The sequence below is a fragment of the Prionailurus bengalensis genome, chromosome C1 (assembly GCF_016509475.1).
Source record: "Prionailurus bengalensis isolate Pbe53 chromosome C1, Fcat_Pben_1.1_paternal_pri, whole genome shotgun sequence".
Lineage (NCBI taxonomy): Eukaryota > Metazoa > Chordata > Mammalia > Carnivora > Felidae > Prionailurus > Prionailurus bengalensis.
The window spans coordinates 105,227,737-105,250,890 of record NC_057345.1 but is presented as its reverse complement, the minus strand read 5'-3'; the positions used below and the strand labels follow the sequence as shown (position 1 = coordinate 105,250,890).

The following is a 23,154-nucleotide window of genomic DNA, read 5'->3' as shown; positions in this document are numbered from 1 at the left end:
CCTTCCACCTCCTCCCATTCCCTTGATATTTTCCCACTGGATTCCTCTGCTGCTGCTATACCTCAAAATATTAAAGAATAGAATGAGGCTCTTGAATGCAGGATGGTGGGGAGAAGGAAAGTGGATAATGGGATTTAAAAATTGTGGTTACACAGCTCTTCCTACTGCAAGAGGCCTTGGGAAGGATTTTTTCCCCCAAGAGATTGAGGCGCATGGAAAGTAGGTGGGGTTGGGGGTGCTTGGTAGCTTTTAGGACTTCTAGAATAAGGCTTCTGGGCCACCTTCCTAGCAGGTGTATGCCTCTTTGTTCCAAATTAACTTCCTGTCTTATAATATCCTCACTATTTCCATAGTAGCAGCCAAGACAGGGAACTTTTAAAGCCGAGGCCGGAAGGGTGTGTGTGCTGAGGGGAGGAGAGTTGAGTGTCACTTTGGAAAACTGGGGCCCCCACCTAAGGACTGCTACCTCTGTACAGACTCGAAATCAATAAAATAGCAGCTCATTAACCCCTACTTTGTATTTCATTTCCTGTCTTTTTCACATCTAAATGCAGATTTTTGCTTCCGACCCAGGCACCATCAGCTGCAGTTCCTTTATTTCCCTCCTAGGGTCCTCCCCACCCATCTCTGCTTCTCTAGTTACAGGGGGTAAGGTGGGGGGGGGGGGGTATGTTGAACTGATAGAGGTTTTCAGCCCTCAACTTTCAAGGTTCTAAACATGAATCATTAATTTGGAGATCTGGTGTCTGGGTTGCAGGGAGGGGTCATGTACCTAGAATGGGCTCTGGTTTCCCACTGGTGTGTGGGGGGGGGGGGGGGAGGGGGGGTAAGATCTTTTCCTTGGGCCTGCCCCAAACCCAGAACTTGCATGTAATCACACCTGTACTTGTGTCTGCATCCTGGAGAGATTTCAAGTTCTCTCCCCAATATTCTCACTGCACCCTCCACATGAGGTATGTTTAATGCTCTCTGGAGAAGAATATACAAAATGCTTTAACTCAACTCCCTCATTTCTTGGACCCCCCCCAGGCAAAACTCCCCTGAGGTCTGATTTCCTACTACTTTTGCCAGGTGTGAGGCAGTAAAGAGGCCCGAACTGCTTTTGCATTCCTCCCACCTCTCCACGCCCTTGAAGAAGACAAAAAAATTAAGCCCAAATTATCCCAGGTTAATATTCAGCATTACTGCTCCCCTCAAATAGTTTCCAATGCTCGTGAACAGAAAGCATAAGATCTGGGACTGGGGTAATGAATCTGGGCATTTTTTTCCCCAGTCACCCAGTTTTTCCTCACCTTTTCCAGGCTCCTCCACTTTCTCTCCACTTTTCCAAAATTGTGTGTATTCCCCTTTAAGGGGCTGGGCATCTCTCCCGCCCTCTCCAGAGTCGACTGAAGTTTCCGAGGAGCCTCCTCTGGCTGGGTTGGACACACCTTTCAAGAGACCCCTAATCGAGCTCCAAGCACCACAACCGCTCCTTACCCTAGTGCTGTCCCCCTGCCCCTCTCCCTCACCTACCTCTTCTCAACTACAAGATTCAGCCTCTCCCCAAAGGGCTTGAGCATCCTAAAGGTTTCCCACCCTTCACGGCTCTGTCCCCGGATGGAGCCAGAGAAATGTGGTGGGGGGGCCGGGGCCAGAGTTTCAACATCGCCCCCCAGAAGGAGGAGCCAGAGATGGGGGTAAGGAGAGGAAACTTGGGCTTGGGAGGGAAGGGGACCGTGGGCAGGAGGGGGTGAATGAGGAGGATTGGGAGATAAAAGAGGGGTAGGAAAAAGATCTAGAGGAGGATGGTGTGGTCCCATATCAACTTCGGTTGATGGAACTTGGTCTGTCTTTTTCACAGTCTCAAGTTCATCGTCTCATTACCCATTAACCAGCCCCTCCCTTTACTGTCTGCCAACTGGGTCCTAAACTCCCCGGCAGCCACTGATCTCAGTTTCCCCTGAGAGCCTGAGTGTAGGCCTCCAATGGTGGCTGCTGAGGTAATCCCAGGTCCCAGAATTGGAGAGGCCTGGGGATTAACCCTACACCCTTTGCAGCACTCTGGTCCAAAGTGTGTCCAGAGGACTGGGATGCTGGAGCCCAGGAGTCGGCAGCTTGACGGTCACGTGGCCTCTGGATGCCTCCCAGGTAGTAGCTTCCCTTTCAATACTTCCAACCTGCAAAGACTCTTCCAAATTCTATCCTACTCAAATCTTGCTTCAAACTTCACCAAAGATACCTCTGTATTCTTCTACCCACTCAAAGTGCTTCTGCCTCAGGCTGGCTCTCTTCCCTGTCCAGAGCTGACTGGGAACATGGATCTTGATGGTCCCTGTTTTCTGGACTCTGTTACTCTTTTTCTCATTTAGTTATCCAATAAGTATCTGAGTGCCTACTATGTATAAAAGAATACAAATGATCCCCTCCTAAGCTGTCTTTCTAGTGGGGTTAGGGGAGGATCTTAATCTTCCCTCTTTGGATCCTCCTGTCTCAGAAGAGTCGGTGTATACCAGTGTGGGCGACACTGGGAATAGTCATAACCTAGCTTTCCTTCTTCCCCTGTAGGGGAGCAGATCCTAGCATGGGCCCCAGGGGTGAGGAAGGGGCTGGAACCTGAATTGCCTGGAACTTTGATCTGCACCAACTTGAGGGTCACCTTCCAGCCCTGTGGATGGCAGCGGAGTCAGGTGAGATGGACAGGGCAATGGAAAGGACAGTTAGTGAGAAATGGACTGGGGGGTCTAGAAGGATTTAGACAAGTGAGACAGGGAGAATTATGCTTAAGGGCTGTCTTTTGAATGTATCAGGGATGGTCAGTTGGGATTATCTCTTGGGAGGTTGGGGGTTGCCAGGGTAGGACAATGAGCAAGATTTCAGGTGTCTTCGGCATCAGTCGTGTGCTTCCTCTAGGAGACTCCCCTGAGCAGCGAATATGATTTTGCCCTGGTCAACATTGGGCGATTAGAGGCTGGTAAGTGGGTGGTGGGGTGTTTGTGAAGGGGCTCACTGGGGGCTCACCCTTTCTCAATTCTCCGAGGGCAACAGGGATGGAGTGGGATGGGCCGGAAGACTTCCTTGTAGAGGGACTCTGACCAATGGCTACACTGCTTTCTAACTCTTGACTTCAGTGAGTGGCCTGTCCAGAGTCCAGCTCCTCCGTCCAGGGTCCCCACTTAAATTTATCCCTGAGGAGATTCTCATTCATGGCCGAGACTTCCGGCTGCTCAGAGTTGCTTTTGAGGCTGGAGGACTAGAGCCTCAAGCCTTTCAGGTAAGAGACCTTCAACCCAAAGACTCCTCTTCAGAGCCTTGGGGATCCTTTCCCTGGTATTCCCACTACTGCCCTATCTTTTACAACCCCTCTCATCATTCTGTCTGCTTCTCTCCTCAAGGAGAGGCTAAAAGCACAAGAGTAAGGGGCCTGAATTCTAGCCCTGGGGTTGCCAATTATCAGGAGTGTGACAGTGGGCAAGTTTCTTCCTTTGAAAAACAGGGAGGGCTGGATGAGACTGTTCCTGAGATTCTTCCCAGAATTCACATTCTGTGGTTCCGTGATTCTGGATGTGTTCTCCTGAACCCAGGCCCCATGACCTGTGGAAGCTCCCTTCCTCAGCGACTGTCTTTGCTGTTGTCCTGTGTCTCTACCTTGACAGTTGAACAACACATGGGCCCCACTTCATCCTCTACACTTCTTCAGTCTGAGCCAGAAGGCTGTGATGTCCTTTCTTCCACAGGTGACCATGGCCATTGTCCAAGCCAGAGCTCAGAATAGTCAAGTTCAACAGTATGCAGGGATACCCCTGAGCAAGGCTGGTGAGTGAGGGTGCTTTAGGGTAGGGAAAAGGTAAAGAATCTGAGAGAGCAGAGGCTGGCTGTAGACAAAAGAGCTGAGAAACTCTCTCTGGTTCCTCTTCCTTTTTTTCTGTGCCTCACTCCTGTCCTAGGCCAGAGTTCAGGGTCCAGAAAACCACCTGTTCCCCTCTTGGAGACATCAGAAGACTGGGAGGCTGAGCGGAAAAAGCAGGGGGCCAGGGGCTGGAGGGTCAGCACCGTCAATGAGAGGTTCGACATAGCCACCAGGTGATCCCCAAGTCCACCCCAACCCCTGCTGCCCTCCCAATCTTCCCACAATTCTTAGATCCTCTAAAGCTAGGACTTCCCACAAATTCCAGCCTCTAAGGACATCCACAAAGCTTTCCCCCTTACCACCTAGATCTCCAAACTTGAGGTTCCTGGGAATAATGCCCTCCTAAGAAACTTCCTGATAATGACAGGTTGCATTATAACGAGGTCACTGAGCTAAGCTGTGACACACTCTCAATTTCACAGCCTCCCCCGTTACTTCTGGGTCCCTAAGCGAACCCTGGACAGTGAAGTCAGGAGAGCCTTTGGCCACTTCCATCAGGGCCGTGGACCGGTCAGTATAAGCACCAGGGTGATGGTTTGGGATTAGATGATTATGGGGGAGGGGGGGTCAGGGGGGATCATTGTTGAGGGAGGTCAGTGTGGGGGCAGGACAGGGTGGGGCTAGGAGTTTCTCCCATGGTGATCCTAACCTCCCACCATCTGAAGCGTCTGTCCTGGCATCACCCTGGGGGCAGTGATCTTCTCCGCTGTGGTGGCTTCTATACAGCCAGCGACCCTAACAAGGAGGATATCAGGTGAGGGAAGGTTTGATGAGTAGAATCAAGGGTTGGAGGTTCAGGGCAGATTCGTTCCCTTACGTTGTGACTCCCTCCCTTCCAGAGCAGTGGAGTCGATGCTTCAGGCTGGGCATTCAGATGTTGTCCTGGTGGACACCGTGGATGAGCTGCCTAGTCTTGCAGATGTCCAACTTGCCCACTTGAGGCTGAGGGCCCTCTGCCTGCCTGGTGAGATAACCTCTGGGCCCTACCTCCATCCCAGGTCTGCTGACCCTAACCTGGTTTTTACCCTTTTGCCTGTTACAGAAGAGTAACCAACCCTGCAGCCCAATCCTTCGTTTTCTATTCCACTCTCATCTCCCACAGACTCAGATTTCCTGTCTTCCTGACCTCAAAGTATCCTCTCTCTTTTTTGTAACAGCTTTATTGGCTGACATATAATTTACATACCATAAAACCCACCCTTCGCCCATCTTAAGTGTTTGGTTAATTTTATTTCATTTACAAGGTTGTACAACTATGTATGATTCATTTTAGTAGCCTCAGGAGCAGATCCTGAATCATGAATCCTGAGTTCTCCCAATCTCTTTGTCCTTCTGACCCCTCTACTCTCTCTCAGATTCATCTGCAGCTGAGGAGAAATGGCTCTCAGCCCTGGAAGGAACACGATGGTTGGATTATGTCAGGTACTGTCTCATGTTCCAGCTATGTTTTATAATTCAACCCTCCCCAACCTTCTGTTAACTTGAACTCCTAAATGGCCTTCCATTAACTCTTCTCTTTGGTTTCAAGAAGACTCTTTTTTTTTGCTGCTCCTTAGAAGGAGGAAGGGGCGGAATTTTGGAGTCTGCGTCTATTCCATCCCATGACCCATCACTCCCTTCCTCCAGGCTTATCATTCTTCTCTCCTTTCTCTCCTCTGCCCCACTAGGTCTTGTCTTCGAAAGGCCAGTGACATCTCAGTCCTAGTGACATCCAGGGTTCGCTCTGTAGTACTACAAGGTGAGTTTCTTGGGTTAACCTACTCCATTCCTTCCTTTTTCCTTTACTCACCTAACTGGGAGGGAGACCTAGAAGTTTTCCTTGTCCTCTTCTAGTGCTAGGACCTTATCCTGTTACTAGGAACTACCCATGGGCCCTACCTAAATCATTCCTCAGTGCTACCTGTGCCTCACAGTAGTAGTACTACTACTAGCTCTAGTGCTGCTACAGTTTGTGGTCCCTAACAGTAGGGTTATTCACCTTCTGTTCTCGTGCTTCCATCAGTGGATGGTGACCGGGGTTGGGGTGGGAAGAACAATGGAGAAGCTGGTTTGAGATTTGTGATTCTACCTCCTGCACGTGAAGCTGGGTATTTCAATCCAGGTGGAGTCTATGGACTGAATCATTCAAGGTCTTTATTTTCTCTTCTATTTGCCCTCTCAATCCTACCTACCAAAACTTTAACCCTCTGTACCTCTCTCTTCTTCTTGCCACGTTTCCTTTCCTCATTTTCTTCTGCCCTAGTTTCGTGGCCCCACTTCTTTGTCCCTTCTCCCTCTTTATCACCCAGAGCGCGGTGATCGTGATTTCAATGGCCTCCTCTCTTCACTCGTCCAGCTGCTTTCAGTCCCTGAAGCCCGAACACTGCTTGGCTTCCAATCACTAGTGCAGCGAGAGTGGGTGGCAGCTGGACACCCCTTCCTGACCCGACTTGGGGTAACTGGAGCCAGTGAAGAGGTGAGATCATTTTGGGAGAGTAGTGGGAGGAGGTATTACCAAAGATGTAAGGGGATGAGAAAAGTATAGAGTATAATCCACTGGAGGTGAAATCAGGTTAGAAGGTTCCTGAGATTAGGCTAAGCTTGAAGGGAGACCTAGATGAATGAAGCACCACAACTCCCTACTACCCTCAATCGGATTTCCATTCCCTGATCTTAGTGGCCCTGTTGTCTGTGTCTCTCGTCCCTCGTCATTGTCATCCTCCTCTTTTAGGTGCCCACAATCCCTCCTAACCTCTTAATTTCCTCCTTCTCAGGCTCCAGTGTTTCTCCTCTTCCTTGATTGTGTCTGGCAGCTCCTCCAGCAGTTTCCAGCTGAGTTTGAATTCTCAGAATTTTTCCTTCTTGCTCTTCATGACAGTGCCAGGGTTCCTGACACCCTCACATTCCTGAGAGATACTCCCTGGGAGCGTGGAAAACAGGGTGGACAGGTCAGTGAGTTCCAGTTTTGATTTGTCTTTTCTTTTCCTTGAGAAGTACCCTCTGAAGTTTAGTCTTAATTTATGAAAAGTGAGGTCTGTGGATGGGAAAGGGGGAGGTTGGTGCCCATTCTCACAACTGGACTTTCACCCTACATCTGATTCCCAGAGGAAGAGGTGAGCGTTTCATGATTTCTATACAGACTTGGGAAAAGGATTATTTTGTTTGTTTTACCATCCTTTTTCTTGTTTTCTCTGTCCAGTTCAACTCCTATACACAAATCTATAACCCAGGGTACTGCCAACCCCCTGCTGGGAATTCTGTTAACTCGCAGCTATCTGTCTGGGACTGGGATTTACGCTACAACAGTGAACAGATACTACAATTCCATAATCCTGGCTATGACCCAGAACACTGCCCAGATTCCTGGCTTCCCAGACAGCAGGTGAGATGTCTACACTTCCTAAATTCCTTTGCCTTTCTCACAGGCTCATCCTATTAGACAAGGAGAAGTAGAAAGACACAGTTCCCATGAACTCATGTCTGAGTTCCCCAGGGAAAGCTGCCCCACACTTCCTCTGTAGCTGTCACACGTTTTGCTCTTCATGACAGTGCCAGGGTTCCTGACACCCTCACATTCCTGATTAGGCAGAAATCCTAGAATAGCACAGAGGGCAGCCTTCTTGTCCTCATCTTTATTAGTTTTTGTCTCTTACACACATTTTACAAGTTTCCCTAAAATTGACTTTCATGAGACCTGAGGCCTAGTTTGAAGTTTGAAGCCTAATGAGGAGAGAAGATAGAGTTCTCAGGGGGAGGCCTGTAGTTCAATCACTAATGCAGTGTGAGTAGGTGGCAGTTAGACATTCCTTCCTGACCCATTTTGGGGAAAGTGGGGTCATCTAGTTTCTAGGTTGCCAGTTGATTTCTCTTTTCCTTTTAGCCAAGCTTCATGGTTCCTGGACCCCCCAGTTCTGTGTGGCTCTTCTCCAGAGGGGCCCTGACTCCCCTCAATCAGCTCTGTCCTTGGCGGGACAATCCTTCCCTGCTGGCAGTCTCTTCTCGTTGGCTCCCTCGAGCAGCTATCTCCTCTGAAAGCCTGGCTGATCAGGAGTGGGGGCTCCCCTCACATTGGGGGGCTTGCCCTTTACCCCCGGGGTTGCTGCTGCCTGGATATCTGGGACCCCAGATCAGGCTGTGGAGACGCTGCTACTTGAGGGGAAGGCCTGAGGTCCAGGTGAGGAGGGAAGACAGGGATTGGGAGTGGGAGAATGGGCTTGACTACTAAACCAGATGTTTCAGGAGAAAGTAAATGTTTCTAGGAGTGGAAAAGCAAGGGCCTGGGGAGATCGAGAAGTGAAGTACCATTCCTATTGGACTCCAAGTGGATAGGTTTGGGAGTGTGTATGTGGTGGGGATGCAGATGGTTGTTGCTCAGATCAAGTAGAACCTAAGGCATAGCTGGAGGGGGAAGAGAGAATTAAAGATGCCAGCGGTGATGGTAACTAGACTTGTCATGGGGATCACTTGGTAATGTATAAAAATACCAAATCGCTAGAATATGCACCTGAAACTAATAGGATGTTGTAGTTAATTATACTTAAAAAAAAAAAATGATGCCAGTAGTGGACAGAGATCTCAGAAACAGGGAGCTAGAGCTACAATAATATTTCTCTCTGCCTCTCTTTACCCCCTCCCCAGAAAGGCCTCTCAGCTCCCACAATCTCTGGCCTCCAGGATGAGCTATCCCATCTTCAGGAGCTTTTAAGGAAATGGACACCAAGAATATCTCCTGAGGATCATTCCAAGAAAAGAGACCCAAATACCATTCTCTCCCAATCCCGCTGAAATTACTGTCTTTTTTTTTAACCGACTGAGCGACCCAGGTGCCCCTTAATTACTGTCTGTTTTATGGGCATGGCAAAGGGTGGTCCAGAGTGAGGGAGGGTTCTAACCTTCTGATTCTTCTTATCTGGTCTTGCTGTCTCAGCTTTTGACACTCCAGCACTCAACAAGCTCACTGACCTTTCTGTTGCAAGTGTGTGGTGCTAACCTTCTCCAACTCTTGCCCTGTCCTGTTTGGTTCAAGATAGGTTTCTTGTGGTTTGAGGAATTAAGAAACAAAAGCATTCTAGAACATGATTACCTTTTTTCCAGGGCAATTTTATCCCTTTGGATATCCAGCTGTTAAATTGTGAGAGATGCTGTCCATCAGTCTTAACACGATGGCCTACAGACCTCATTCTCACCTCCTCTTGCTGCTTCCTTAACTCCAATTTATTTCTTCCCTTTGGTTTTCTATGGGCACGCAGTGGGTATGGGAGATGCACTGTCTCTTCCAATTGTGTATTTTATACACTGACATTTCTATTTAAGGAGTTCATTAAAGCACAGTATTTATACACATTGCTGACATTATCTCTTGTGTCTGAATAAAAGATCCTAGGTAAGGGGTGACTGTGTGGCTCCCTAGTCAATAAAGCATGTGACTCTTGGTTGTGCTCAAGTCATGAGCTCCTGGCTCTTGAGTGTGAGGTCCACAGCTGGCTCTGGGCTGACAGCACAGAGCCTGCTTGGGATTCTCGGTCTCCCTCTCTTTAAAAACAAATAAACATTAAAAAGACCCTAGGTAGGAAAGGGGTGGGTGCGAACCGGGAAAGGATGGTACCCATCATATTGTCCTTAAGGAAGTAAGGGGATAGGGCAGGTGAAGTGCACATGCAATTGGGAGAAGGGTTCCCAGACGGGAAGGAGCAGACGGGCCAAAAGCACACCAAGACGTTGTTGCCGGGCCCAGGGTGTTCTGAAGGTAGAAACTGAGGCCTCTGGGCTTCAATGTCAACTACTCCTCAGCTTTGGCCACTCTCCATTTCGGAGCCCCAGGTTCCCGTCAGGAGCCCTCACCCCCACCCACACGCAATAGGACTAGGTGAGTTAGACGTTCCGCTTCTTTCCCATGAAGGAAAACCAAACACCTCAAGCCCAGGCTGGGGCTGAGGCCACCGCTGTCCGCTGTCCGCGGGTTGTGGGCCGGGGTGGGAGCTGCCTCCGCCTCTTAAAGCAGCAGAATCCCTGGGGTGGGGGTAGGGGTCCTCAGGACACCCTCCTCTGGGGAACAAAGAAGGATCGTTTGGCAACAAAATATAAAAAAGTAAAGTTTTGTTCTTTCAGCTTTTGAATTTCCATTTTTGGGAGCAGTGTGATCCTTTAGCGTCCAGTACTGCCTTAAGAGGGTCTGAGCATTTGCATCCCGCCTCCCTCGCTTTCACCGCCCGCATGAGCACTTCCTCGCAGGGCCATTGATGGGAGGCGGCCCACCGAATCGCGGGAAGTCTCCGCCGTTCCTAAGATGGCCGCGGCCGCTTCCGGCTCCTCCCCCGCCGCGGCCCTGCCCACTGCCTTCACGTCCGCGTTCGCCCCGGAAGTGGAAGTAGAGTTCAGAAGGCGGGACCGCTGCCTGGAGACGGCGGGAGCTCTTTCGCCATGGCGGCCGGGCCGATCTCCGAGCGGAACCAGGGTGATTGGAGGGGATGAACCCGGAATAGGCCCACGGGGGCTGGCAGGCATCGACTAGGGCCAGCAGTGTTTTCGCCTGGGCAGGAGATCGAACCCCCCTGGAGGGCGCGAGACCGGCCCCCGTGCCTGCCGGAGGGAGGGTGGCCGAGTGTAGGCTGAGGCCTGTAGGGGTGGTGCTGTCTGTGCCCAATCCCTTCTCCCTTCCCATTCAAAAAAAAAAACCCAAAAAACAAAAAAAACCCCACAAAAAACAAAAGCCAAACCAAAAACAAAACAATTCACCAAGAGAATTTGTAGCAGAACCTTTAGCTTTCGGAAGGCTTTTTAGTTCCTGGAAAGGGAAGTGTAAGAGTTTAACCGAATTTTCTTCTTTTCTTTTTGATCCTATACTCCATCTCCACTCCCAATTCCTCCGCCTGTTATCTCCTTCCTGTCATTCTTTCATACTTGGCCTAACCTGCTTCCATCCTCTAGATGCCACTGTCTACGTGGGAGGCCTGGACGAGAAGGTTAGCGAACCACTGCTGTGGGAGCTATTTCTCCAGGCAGGGCCAGTAGTCAACACCCACATGCCAAAGGATAGAGTCACAGGTCAGCACCAAGGTGAGTACATGACAAGAGGTGCGTTTATGTATTGAGGGGACAAACTGCTGGTGGAGGGCTCCAGCAGTATTTATTTATAGATGTTTTGGAATGAATTCTCCGCAGATTCTTTTTTTTTCATTTTGAGAGATAGAGAGTGCGAGCCAGCATGAACAGGGGAGGGGCAGAAAGAGAAGGAGAGTCCTAAGCAGGCTCCACACTGTCAGCACAGAGCCCAGTGTGGGGCTTAAACTCATGAACCTGAGATCATGACCTAAGCCAAAATCAAGAGTTGGATGCTTAACCGACTGAGCCACCAGGAGCCCCTGCAGATTCTTTTAAGCGTAGCCCACAGCTTGTTTCTGGAACCATTCCCAATGGAAACAAAGTCGTTATTTCTTGTGGTTTGGAAGGTGAATGAGTTATACCCCATTTTGAATCACTTAAGTTGTTAATTTCCGCTCTTTTACTTCCCAGGCTATGGCTTTGTGGAATTCTTGAGTGAGGAAGATGCTGACTATGCCATTAAGATCATGAACATGATCAAACTCTATGGGAAACCAATACGGGTGAACAAAGCTTCAGCTCACAACAAGAACCTGGATGTGGGGGCCAACATTTTCATTGGCAACCTGGACCCAGAGATTGATGAGAAGCTGCTTTATGATACTTTCAGCGCCTTTGGGGTCATCTTACAAACCCCCAAAATTATGCGGGACCCTGACACAGGCAACTCCAAAGGTTATGCCTTTATTAATTTTGCTTCATTTGATGCTTCGGATGCAGCTATCGAGGCCATGAATGGGCAGTATCTCTGTAACCGCCCTATCACTGTGTCCTATGCCTTCAAGAAGGACTCCAAGGGCGAGCGCCATGGCTCTGCAGCTGAAAGACTTCTGGCAGCCCAGAACCCCCTCTCCCAGGCCGACCGCCCTCATCAGCTGTTTGCAGACGCACCTCCTCCTCCTTCTGCCCCCAATCCTGTGGTGTCATCACTGGGGTCTGGGCTTCCTCCACCAGGTAATGCTTTTATTCAAAATACTTTTGTCTTGTGTTTGGGGTATGGTGGTGGTGGAGCAGGAGGAAGGATAAAGGACCTGATGAAGGGGGATGTGGAGTCAGTAGGTGAAGAAAGAGGGATTGAGGGGTGATAGTCGTGGTGGGGAAGAAGGCTGTTGAGTTTCTCCAGGAGGTTGAAGTTGTTGTTCAGACTTGTCTAGTATTGCTTCTGACTTTGAAGAGCTGGGAGGAGGGGAAACAGCTTTTCCTGCCTGAAGAGGCCAGATGGAACAGGCTCTACAGACATTCTCTTCTCCCTGTCATTAACTTTTCTTCCATTTCCTCTATAGGCATGCCTCCTCCTGGGTCCTTCCCACCCCCAGTGCCGCCTCCTGGAGCCCTTCCACCCGGGATACCCCCAGCCATGCCCCCGCCGCCTATGCCTCCTGGGGCTGGAGGACATGGCCCACCATCAGCGGGAACCCCAGGGGCTGGACATCCTGGACATGGACACTCACATCCTCACCCATTCCCACCAGGTGGGATGCCCCATCCAGGTGGGTATTCTTTGCTGGGAAAGGGAGGGATGGCCTTGGCAGAGGAGCTTTACTGCCACTTCTGCTCCTGTCCTTGTCCCTCAACAGTGATAATAATAGCCCCAGAGCTCAACTTTTCTTCAGTTTTTCATATAAAACACAAAATACTGTTCTCTGTTCACTTTAACAACTATCATCCTGTTTCCTTTTTCTGATGTAAGTTTTTCCAGAGAGTATAACTGTACTTGATTTTTTTTTTCCTTTCACTTAAAAAAAAATTTTTTTTAACGTTTTATTTATTTTTGAGAGAGAGAGAGAGAGAGACAGAGTACAAGCGGGGAGGGGCCGAGAGAGAGAGAGGGAGACACAGAATCTGAAGCAGGCTCCAGGCTCCAAGCTGTCAGCACAGAGCCCGACGTGGGGCTCAAACTCACAAACAGTGAGATCATGACCTGGGTGCAAGTCGGATGCTTAACTGACTGAGCCACCCAGGCGCCCTTCCCTTTAACTTCACTTTTCTTCTCTGATTTCTACCCTAAAGCAGTGACCTAATTGCCAAATCTAGGGGATGCTTCCATTCTTTATCTGGTTTGCCCTTTGGTATACTTGAAATTGGGCATGTTGTCCTGTTTGAAAATCTTGTCTCTTGGTTTTATTGGATTTTTCATCTGTCTCTGACTCCTCAGTCTCAGTCACCTTAATAGGCTTCTTTTTCTCCCCACGTAGCTAGGTTTTTATATTCGGTTCTCTTCTCCACATGGCTCCATTACTTGTACACTGATGCCTCCTAGATAAGTGTCTCTGGTCTGTGACCCTTAATCTTGCTGTGTGATGGACCTCTCCACTTTTCTACCCCTGTCTTCAAACCTGTTCTTCCTCTAGTATTCTTTGTTTTCAAATGCTTAATTGAGAAATCTGAGAGCCATTTTAAACCATTTCCTGTCACCCCACTCTAGATACCAAGTCTTATTAATATCTCTGGCATTGGCCCCACTGCCAGTGCCCTAGTTCAGGCCCTCTTGTACTGATTATTTCACACCTGATTTACTGTAGTAATTTTCTCATGCTTTGCCTCCAGTTTCTCTATCTTTGATCCACTTGCATAGAGTAATTCTAAAACACAGATGCTCACATACCCTTGCTCAAAATTCTGTTGCTCCTTTTTATCTACAGAGTGAAACTCAAACTTATCACCGTGGCATTCTAGGCTTTTCGTGATCTGGTGCCTGTTCATTACTCCCATGACTACATGCTGCTGCTCTGCATTTCTCTGAGTTACTGGTTTTCCCCAAACATACTGTGCTGTTTGATGGCTCTGTGATTGGCGCATGCTGATGTCCTGCCTGGGATGCTCTAGTCTACTTTGTTGTCCACTTGAAAAATTCTTACTTACTCTTTAGAATTAGATCTTTGCTCAGACAGTGTCTCTGCTACCTTCCCAAATCCTGTCGTCACTCTGTTCGTTACATACTTCTGCAGCACCGTGATACTGTGAAAGTCGTGGAAGGAGCAAGGTGGGTGGGTTGGTAGTTGATTTGTTTGTAACCTTGGAATGGGGTTGAGGATAAGGGCACTTTGTACCAGCCCTATTTTCCATACTCTTCTTTTCCTGACATCATATCTTTCTCTATTTTGTTCTCTTTTTCTTTGCTTTTTGTATGCCTTTTGTCTCCTTTCTCTTTGTGTCTGTTTTTTTCTCATAGGGATGTCTCAGATGCAGCTGGCCCACCATGGCCCTCACGGCTTAGGACACCCCCATGCCGGGCCCCCAGGCTCTGGGGGGCAGCCGCCACCCCGACCACCCCCTGGAATGCCTCATCCTGGACCTCCTCCAATGGGCATGCCCCCTCGAGGGCCTCCGTTTGGATCTCCCATGGGTGAGTAGGATCCAGCCACCCCCCCCCCATCCTCAAATGTCATATTCTTGCAGCTTCTTTTGTCACGCTCCTGTCCCCTGCCCTTTCTTTTATTTACATTTCTGCTCGTGGTGTCCCTGCCAGTCTTCTCTGTACATTCTCCCAACATCAACTAGTACCTGTTTCCCAACTGTTGCTGAAGTCAGTCAACTTTTCTTTTTTTGTCTGCAGGTCACCCAGGTCCTATGCCTCCACATGGGATGCGTGGACCTCCTCCACTGATGCCTCCTCACGGGTACACTGGGCCTCCACGACCCCCACCCTACGGCTACCAGCGGGGCCCCCTGCCTCCACCCAGACCCACCCCCCGGCCTCCAGTTCCCCCTCGTGGCCCACTTCGAGGCCCTCTTCCTCAGTAATTTCTCATTCTCTTGCCTCCTGTTCTATCTTCCCAATATTTTTTCAAATCCTTGGACCAATCCAAGTTGCTGTAGCTCCTTAGGGCTGAGGCACTAATCCCTCTCAGGCCTTTTTTTTTTTTTTTTTTAAGTGTAATTCTTTTCACAGGAGGTGTTTTTTTTTTTGTTTGTTTGGTTTTTTTTTTTTTTTATGTTGGTCCTAAGTGTTTTGCAAATGCACAGAGAAAATAAAATTAAACTCCTTGTTTATTCTTTGTGCTCTTTTCCTCGGCAAAATAACTTCTTTGTTTTCTCTAAGAATAGACATCAGTATATTGGGAAAAGAATGGTAAGGTAGGAGGGAGCATGCTTATTCTATGTTTTAAGGCTTACATTTAGCTTATAAGCTGGAAACCCTAAGTACCCGTGACATAGGGTTTTTGTGAATATGAAGCGAGAACAGAGGTGAAGTTCCTGGAGATAATGCTGGCAAAAACAGGAAGGAACATGCACAAAGCCATCCACTGCAGTCCTGCTTGTAATGGTAGTAGGTTGGAAACCGCTCTCCTCTGTTGGTCAGGGACTGGTTGAATAACTTGGTAAATCTACACAGCAGCGGTAAAAAGGAGAGAGAAGACTACCTACTGTTTTAGAGAGACCTCCAGGATACATTAAGGGAAGAAAGTAACAAGCAGAACGGAACGTCCTATGCGGAACGTCCTATGCTCCCTCATCTAACATACGCATTTATTTACATTAAAAAAACCAGATAAACCAAAAAGGAAATTCATACACTGGGATGGGGAGGGGAGCTAGATTTCTCTGAGCATACTATGTTAAACTTGGTTTACTTCAACACTATGTACATAAATGTCTTACATAATTGCAAAACTGTTGAAATTGGGACCGTTGGAACTTGGTAAACCTACATTTCTTCCATGCTTTCCCTTCAGACATCATGAATGAGGAATTTGGATCTTACTCCTATTTTTTTCCTCCTCAGTCCTTCCACACCTGACTTCCATCCCATGGAAATCTGTCTTCAGAGACTTTGAGTAATTAGACCAAATCCAATGGCCCCTTTTCTGTTCTTTGCTGTATTTAATCCTCTTACGTCACCACTTTCCTAAAGTTCTCTTTCTGGTCTATATGACCATGGACTTTGCTGATGTCTAGGCAAGAAACGGTGCACCCGGCCCTCTCGTTCTCTTGCACCATTCTTAAAAAAAATTTTTTTTAATGTTTATTTATTTTTGAGAGAGGGAGAGATGACAGAGTGTGAGCTGGGGAGGGGCAGAGAGAGAGGGAGACACAGAATCCGAAGCAGGCTCCAGGCTCTGAGCTATCAGCACAGAGCCCGATGTGAGGCTCAAACCGACAAACTGTGAGATCATGACCTGAGCCGAAGTCGGATGTTTGACTGAGCCACCCAGACACCCCTCTCTTGCACCATTCTTACGTGATGTGGTACCTATAAGACCTGCCAGTGGCAGCTGAATGATACAGAGATGTGCAGAGCGCTTCTGTTCTGGTGTTAGCAAGGCAGTGGGCTGACACGTGCCATTATTACGACACAAAATATTCTGGGAGCGTGAGGAAAGGTATCCCGGCATGAAAAATCCGAGAAAGCTTCCAGAAAAAAGAGTGATAAGTTTGGATGTAATGTCAAAGGAAGGGTAGATGTTTCCCGGGCGAAGAAGGGGAAGCTCCCTCCTGGTAGACTGGATGCTCCCGAGCAGAAGCCGAGATTGGTCAACAGCACTACAAGTGATCCACTAGAGCTGCATGGCATTGGAGCTAGCTGGGGAGCTCCTGTTGATAGGGCTTCTCTGCCCTTTCTAGTGTGGCCCAGAACCATTCGAAACAGCACACTGAGGCAAAGGGAGGAGGCTGCTTCGGGCTGGAAGCTATTGGCTCAGGAATTCTAGCCGTCCTGGGATCTGCTTAGCGGCCCGGAGTGCTGAGAGAATTGCCATCCGAGCACCACTGGCAGGGCACACTGGCTGGGAAGCTGCTATCCATGAAGGAAAGCCACAGGGAGGATTTGAGCAAGGGAGTGATTTGCATTTTAGAACTGTAGTATTGGGGGGAAAAGATCTGAGGGAGAAGACCGGGCAAGGAGCCAAGCAGGGCATTCAGCAGTAATTTAGGGAGAGATGCAGTCCTCGAGGGCTGTGATAGAAGCCCGATGGAGAGGAGGGGATGCACTGGGGAGGTATTCTAGAAGGCAAAAGAATAGGGTGAGGTGTTAGATTGGATATAGTGGAGGAAGGGAGAGTGGAATCAGGATGAGAGTATGCAGCAGGAAGAATTTCCCGGGAGTTGGGATGGAAATGGTAAATTAGGTTTGGCATATGTTGACTTTCAGGTGAATTGTGGCACAGGCAAGTGGGATCACCTAGTGGGCATTTGTCAAAACTTGGGGAAGATTCCACGTGATCATTTCACACAATGAATGGCTAAGGATGCCAGGCTTCTAAATCATAATGGGCTTAATTGACTTCATTTCAAACAGCACTGCTGTGCAGTTACTTTGATGTGGTCATAAGCCGAGGCACTTGGGACCTAGCATAGTTGGCCGCTGGCTCCGAGCCCAGGTGCCCGCAGCCAGTACTCCAGCAGCCCCAGGTGGTAGCAGGCTTTTTTTTTTTTTTTTTTTTCAACGTTTATTTATTGTTGGGACAGAGAGAGACAGAGCATGAACGGGGGAGGGTCAGAGAGAGAGGGAGACAATCGGAAACAGGCTCCAGGCTCTGAGCCATCAGCCCAGAGCCCGACGCGGGGCTCGAACTCACGGAGTGTGAGATCGTGACCTGGCTGAAGTCGGACGCTTAACCGACTGCGCCACCCAGGCGCCCCATGGTGGTAGCAGGCTTTGTCTCAGTCCCTGTGTCCTTTCTGCCTCCATGGCATCTATCAAATGAACTGACTTCTAACTGATCCTTGGTGAGGACTTCAAGGACTGTTACCCTTATGCTGAAGATTTCTAGCGTGTTTTTTTCATATAAGCTCCTGTGTGGTATTTTTGGCTCTTATCTGATAGCATGTTGATGAATTCACACCGTCGAGGAGTAAATTAGTGCCTTTGCTGAATTCCCCACGTCTCTCTTTGGAACCACTATTTCCTCAGGCATTCATTCGCAGAATCTCGGAGCTTTCACTCATTCAACACTAATTTTTGAGTGCCTCCTCCAGTCAATGAGGTTGACTCCCCCAGACTCTCCTCCAGCTCTCCCGCCCCTGGCTCCTGCAGATACTGGTGCTCAGCGGTTCTCTGTGCAGGCCCAGTATTGCTGGTACATTTTAGTACTTCAGTTCATACATCTGTTTGTTATTCACTAAACCAGGGTTTTTCCACCTTTTTTTTTTTTTTTTTAAATCATTGCCCCTCTACCACCATGGCTGGAGACATTGTTTTCAAATTGCCCCCTACCCCCGCATGAAATTTTAAATCACAGATATGCTATATATGTCTTTTTCTCTAAATTTTTATTTAAAAGTGGAGGAGGGCAGAGAGAGGGAGGTTCCAGGCTCTGAGCTGTCGGCACCGAGCCCGATGTGGGGCTCGAACTCTCCAATGGTGAGATCATGACCTGAAGTCGGACACTTAACCCGCTGAGCCACCCAGGCGCCCCTGTGCTCTATATCTTTTTATGTACTAGGGCCCTTTGGAGGGACACAAACCATTGTAATATCTAAGATTCCTGCTCCCCAAACCAGTTTTTGTCCCCTTGAGGGGAGGACGGATACCACTCCCATTGAGAATGCGTGGGACCATTGGTCCTTAATGTTTTGTGGGCCCCAGACAGCCCTTTGAGAGCATGACAAAAACTGTGGACCCTATCCAAAAAAAAAATACATACATGCCTGTATTTCCAATATCCTGAAGCAAAAATTACATAAGGTTCATAGATCCCAATCTAAGTATCCTTGTATTACACTGAATCTCTTCAAGAACCCTGAAGGAATCTCATTCTATTAATCTATCTCCCGAGAGTACCCGAGATGCCTGGCATATATAATAATTGTAAAAATAGTAACAGCTAATGTTTACTGAACTCTTCCTAATATGCCAGTACTAAGTGTTTAATACTGTACTAAATGTTTATCTCAGTTAATCCTTGTAACAACCCCCTGAGGTAGGTTTTGTTATTACCCCCATTTTAAGATCTGGAAATGGATATTAAGTTATTTGACCAAGGTCACATGCTACGAAATGATAGATGGAATACTTGAACGAAGATCTGCATGAATTCTAGAGCCAGTTGCATAGTCATGTTATACTATATTTACCAAATAGGTACTTGTTGAATGAATGTTTTCCTTTGCTATTAACCAGCTTTCTTATAAGATAATCCCTCTTTAACTGGGTTATAAACTCCTAAAGGATAAGAGCTTTTTTTGTGCTTTTTTTGCTTCAATTGTTAGCATCTCTCACTGGAACTTTATGGTATCTTAGAAGTGCTATCATTGACCCCATTTTGTCCCTCAGTTTCCCCATCCTGACAATCTCCTGTGCTTAGAGTGTGGTTGCTAGAAGCAGTGATAGAATACAGGGGGTTGGCTGATGGGTAACTGGGCAAAGAAGCTACACTAGGAAGCTTTATAAGGCAGTGGTTAAAACACCTGGAAAGCTCTAAAAGCCAGAGACCTATATACTGTATGAATCTACTTAAATGAAGCTCTAGTCTAAGACAAATCTTAAATTTTTTTAATGTTTATTTATTTTTGAGAGAGAGACAGAGACAGAGACAGAGCACAAGCTGGGGAGGAGCAGACAGAGGGAGACACGGAATCCGAAACAAGCTCCAGGCTCTGAGCTGTCAGCACAGAGCCTGACATGGGACTCAAACCCACAAACTGCAAGATCATGACCTGAGTCAAAGTTGGATGCTTAACTGACTGAGCTACCTAGGCACCCCTAGAAAAGACAAATCTAATGTATGGTGACCAAAAGGAGATCAGTAATTGCCAGGGATGGGGATATTGACTGCAGGGGCAAGGGAATTTTGGGGGGCAAAGGAAATGTTCTTTATCTTGATCAAGGAGGTGCTTACATGGGCGTATACTTTTGTTAAAACTCATAGAACTGTATATTTCATTGTTTTATTTTTAATTTTTAAAAATGTCTTTATTTATTTTTGAGAGAGAGAGAGAGAGCTCAAGCAGGGGAGGGGCAGAGAGAGAGAGAGGAGAGAGAGAGAATCCCAAGCAGGTTCTGTGCTGCCAGCACAGAGCCTGACTTGGGGCTTGATCTCACAAACCACAAGATCATGACCTGAGCTGAAACCAAGAGTCAGAGGCTTAACCAACTGAGCCACCCAGGCGCTCCACAACTGCATACTTTAAATGGATGCATTAAAAAAGCATTAGGTCTCTGAATCTATATTGCCTGGGTTCCATTTTTAGTTTTGCCACTTCTGAGTTGTGTGATCATATCAAGTTACTTAACCATCCAGTACCTCAGTCTCATCATCTGTAAATGGTGACCATCTCATAGGGTTAATGTGGAGGTGGGGTGAGTTCATCAATGTAAAGTAGTGAGAAAAGTGCTCAAGTCAGGTAAACGCTCTAATGAGGCTAACCATCATTACCACATACCCACTTATCACCTCCTGGGCCATAGTCTTATTTCCACACTTAATATAAGCCATTGTGGAGAAGAGCTGAGTCTAGGGATAGGAACAATTCTAGACTAAAAATGGGGCAACTCTTAGTAGGTAATTAAATTATATTCTTTGAAACAAATTATTTACCTGTTAGTTCAACACTTATATTTAATGGGAGTAAGCAGAAATTTATAATATATACTAAAGATAATAAAATTAAACTTATTTGGAATAATATTTCATTAAGTGTTTACTTACTTAATGAAATTAAGTATATATTGGGGATATAGCAGTAAATATGTCAGATGAGGTCCTTATTCCTTTAGAAATGACAATCTAAGTAGGAGAAGGCAAAAAATAAAAAAGTAAACAAAAATAATAATTTTAGATAGAGATATCTTGTAAAAAAAAAAATAAGGCAGGGTGATAGGATACTGCCTGGGAAGTAGGGAGGGTCATCTGAAGGGTGACTTTTTAAAAAAATTTAATATTCATTTATTTATTTATTATTTTTTAATTTACATCCAAGTTAGCTAGCATATAGTGCCACAATGATTTTAGGAGTAGATTCCTTAATGCCCCTTACCCATTCAGCCCATCCCCCCTCCCACAACCCCTCCAGGAACCCTCAGTTTGTTCTCCATATTTAAGAGTCTCTTATGTTTCGTCCCCCTCCCTGTTTTTATATTATTTTTGCTTCTGAAGGGTGACTTTTTTTTTTTTTTTTTTTTTTAATTTTTTTTTTTTTTTTTTCCAACGTTTATTTATTTTTGGGACAGAGAGAGACAGAGCATGAAAGGGGGAGGGGCAGAGAGAGAGGGAGACACAGAATCGGAAACAGGCTCCAGGCTCTGAGCCATCAGCCCAGAGCCCGACGCGGGGCTCAAACTCACGGACCGCGAGATCGTGACCTGGCTGAAGTCGGACGCTTAACCGACTGCGCCACCCAGGCGCCCCTGAAGGGTGACTTTTGAGTGGAGACCTGAATGGTAAGGCAAAGGTCTGGGAGAAGGGATTTCCAGGCAGCAGGACTGCAAGTGCCAGGGTCCTCTGATGGATTTGCAGTGGGCATGCTGGAGCTGTATGTAGCAGGAGACCAGGGAGGCTGAAGAGATTCAAGGAAGAGGGTTGGGGAGGCAGGCAGGGGCCAGATCCCACAAGGCCTTTTAGGCCTTGATTAGAAGTTTGGATTTAATTCTTAGTACAATGGGAAGGCATTGGAGGATTTAAAGAAAGGGGAGTGGTAAAATCTCATTAAAACTTTTCCTAAAAATTGCAGTTTAACATGTTCAGAAAAACACCTAGGTCGGGAGTGAATTTTTATATATGTATGCACCCTTTTAACCTTATATCATCAAGATGTTGGCACATTTCCAGCACCCAGAGGGCTCCCTTGTGCCCCTTCACAGTCAATTTCCACTTCCTGGTGGTAGCCTCTCTTTTCTTCATCACTGTAGATAAGTTTGCTTTTCCTTTGCACTGTATACAAATGGGTTCATAGAGTATGTACTCCTTTTGGTCCAGCTTCTTATACTCAATATTTTGTTTGTGAGATCTTTTTATCTTGTTGTATACAGTAGTTCGGTCTCTTAAAAATTTGTCAAATAGTATTCCTTATATGAATATACCACGATTTGTTTATCTAAATGTAACCATTCTTTGGCTGATAGGCATTTGAAGTTTTTGAATCTTATGAATGAAGCTGCTATGAAAATACTTGTACCTGTCTTTTTAAAAAATGTTTATTTATTTTTTTTTAAATTTTTTTTTTTTCAACGTTTATTTATTTTTGGGACAGAGAGAGACAGAGCATGAACGGGGGAGGGGCAGAGAGAGAGGGAGACACAGAATCGGAAACAGGCTCCAGGCTCTGAGCCATCAGCCCAGAGCCCGACGCGGGGCTCGAACTCCCGGACCGCGAGATCGTGACCTGGCTGAAGTCGGACGCTTAACCGACTGCGCCACCCAGGCGCCCCTGTTTATTTATTTTTGAGGGAGAGAAAGAGTGGGAGCTGGGGAGGGGCAGAGAGAGAGGTGGGGACAGAGGACCCCAATAGGGCTCTATGCTGACAGCAGTGAGCCTGATGCAGGGCTTGAACTCATGAACTGCACATTCATGACCTGAGCCAAAGTTGGACGCTCAACTGACTGAGCCACCGAGGCGCCCCTGTACCTTTTTTTTTTTTTTTTTGTGGGACATATGCACTAATTTCTCTAGGGAGAGAGTATCTGCTAAATCAGGTTTGATTTAGAGGATCCTCCTGACGACTGAGAATGATGGGCAGAGCAAGATTGGAAGTAGGGAATTCAGTTAAGAGGCTATTGTGGCAAAGGACAGAGATGATGGTGGCTTAGACTAGGGGACAGTGGTAGAGAAGTGGTAGATTTAGAACATGTTTTGAAGTAGGGCTGACAAGGCTTGATAAGAGCAAAAAAGGAAACAGGGCAACTGCAAGGTTTCTGGCCTGAACACCTTGATGAAGAGTTGAGAAAGACCTCAGTCTGAAGTTTATTTCTGGGTGTTACATTAGAGATGCTGATGAGATATCCATGCGGTGATACTGACTTGACAGGTGGAGATTTTGAGTTTGGGCTTGGTAGAAAGTTCTGCACTGGAGACATAAATGTGGGAATCGTCACCACATAGACAGTACAAAAGGCATGGGATTACCTGAGGTGACAAGGGAGAATACAGTAGGCGGAAGGGGGGAAGGGGCCAGGACTGATCCCCTAGGAATTCTTATGTTAATGGACCCAGCAAAGGGGACAGTGAAGCAGCTGGTGAGCTGCATGGGTCTGTGGTTCCTGGAAAAAATGATGAAGTCTTTTCTCAGCACTGGAAAAACATATACT

The 23,154-nt window shown here is 47.3% G+C and overlaps 2 protein-coding genes across 5 annotated transcripts; both read left to right on the top strand.

Annotated features, from left to right (window-relative positions):
• The first annotated feature begins 667 nt into the window (after nucleotides 1-667).
• On the top strand, nucleotides 668-9,211 carry MTMR11 (myotubularin related protein 11). 3 transcript variants are annotated; one of them, XM_043576111.1, is made up of 18 exons: nucleotides 675-1,679; nucleotides 2,040-2,130; nucleotides 2,548-2,669; nucleotides 2,893-2,953; nucleotides 3,111-3,253; nucleotides 3,717-3,795; nucleotides 3,927-4,062; nucleotides 4,312-4,399; nucleotides 4,555-4,643; nucleotides 4,729-4,853; nucleotides 5,245-5,311; nucleotides 5,557-5,627; nucleotides 6,178-6,344; nucleotides 6,643-6,816; nucleotides 7,068-7,250; nucleotides 7,749-8,042; nucleotides 8,507-8,691; nucleotides 8,963-9,211. In XM_043576111.1, exons 1-17 carry the CDS (start codon nucleotides 1,614-1,616, stop codon nucleotides 8,651-8,653), a joined length of 2,103 nt encoding a protein of 700 aa, XP_043432046.1. In that variant the 5' UTR covers nucleotides 675-1,613; the 3' UTR covers nucleotides 8,654-8,691; nucleotides 8,963-9,211. The 3 variants fall into 3 exon arrangements, with proteins under 3 accessions (XP_043432047.1, XP_043432046.1, XP_043432045.1); XM_043576112.1 differs by having other exon boundaries at nucleotides 668-1,679; nucleotides 8,511-9,211; XM_043576110.1 differs by having other exon boundaries at nucleotides 8,507-9,211.
• A 995-nt stretch (nucleotides 9,212-10,206) lies between these two features.
• SF3B4 (splicing factor 3b subunit 4) lies at nucleotides 10,207-14,962 on the top strand. 2 transcript variants are annotated; one of them, XM_043576114.1, is made up of 6 exons: nucleotides 10,207-10,322; nucleotides 10,796-10,924; nucleotides 11,381-11,923; nucleotides 12,253-12,441; nucleotides 14,142-14,315; nucleotides 14,526-14,962. In XM_043576114.1, the coding sequence occupies exons 1-6, from the start codon at nucleotides 10,289-10,291 to the stop codon at nucleotides 14,711-14,713; spliced, it is 1,257 nt and encodes a 418-aa protein (XP_043432049.1). In that variant the 5' UTR covers nucleotides 10,207-10,288; the 3' UTR covers nucleotides 14,714-14,962. The 2 variants fall into 2 exon arrangements, with proteins under 2 accessions (XP_043432049.1, XP_043432048.1); XM_043576113.1 differs by having other exon boundaries at nucleotides 12,253-12,459.
• Nucleotides 14,963-23,154: the final 8,192 nt, after the last annotated feature.

Bases quoted from the DNA above. Each gene is read 5' to 3' on its own strand.
- MTMR11 (XM_043576111.1), top strand. From the start codon at position 1,614: ATGTGGTGGGGGGGCCGGGGCCAGAGTTTCAACATCGCCCCCCAGAAG. The intron at 1,680-2,039 runs GTAAGGAGAGGA...CACCCTTTGCAG, and splicing joins AGGAGGAGCCAGAGATGGGG to CACTCTGGTCCAAAGTGTGT. The intron at 5,312-5,556 runs GTACTGTCTCAT...CTGCCCCACTAG, and splicing joins CGATGGTTGGATTATGTCAG to GTCTTGTCTTCGAAAGGCCA.
- SF3B4 (XM_043576113.1), top strand. From the start codon at position 10,289: ATGGCGGCCGGGCCGATCTCCGAGCGGAACCAGG. The intron at 10,323-10,795 runs GTGATTGGAGGG...TCCATCCTCTAG, and splicing joins GATCTCCGAGCGGAACCAGG to ATGCCACTGTCTACGTGGGA. The intron at 11,924-12,252 runs GTAATGCTTTTA...TTTCCTCTATAG, and splicing joins GTCTGGGCTTCCTCCACCAG to GCATGCCTCCTCCTGGGTCC.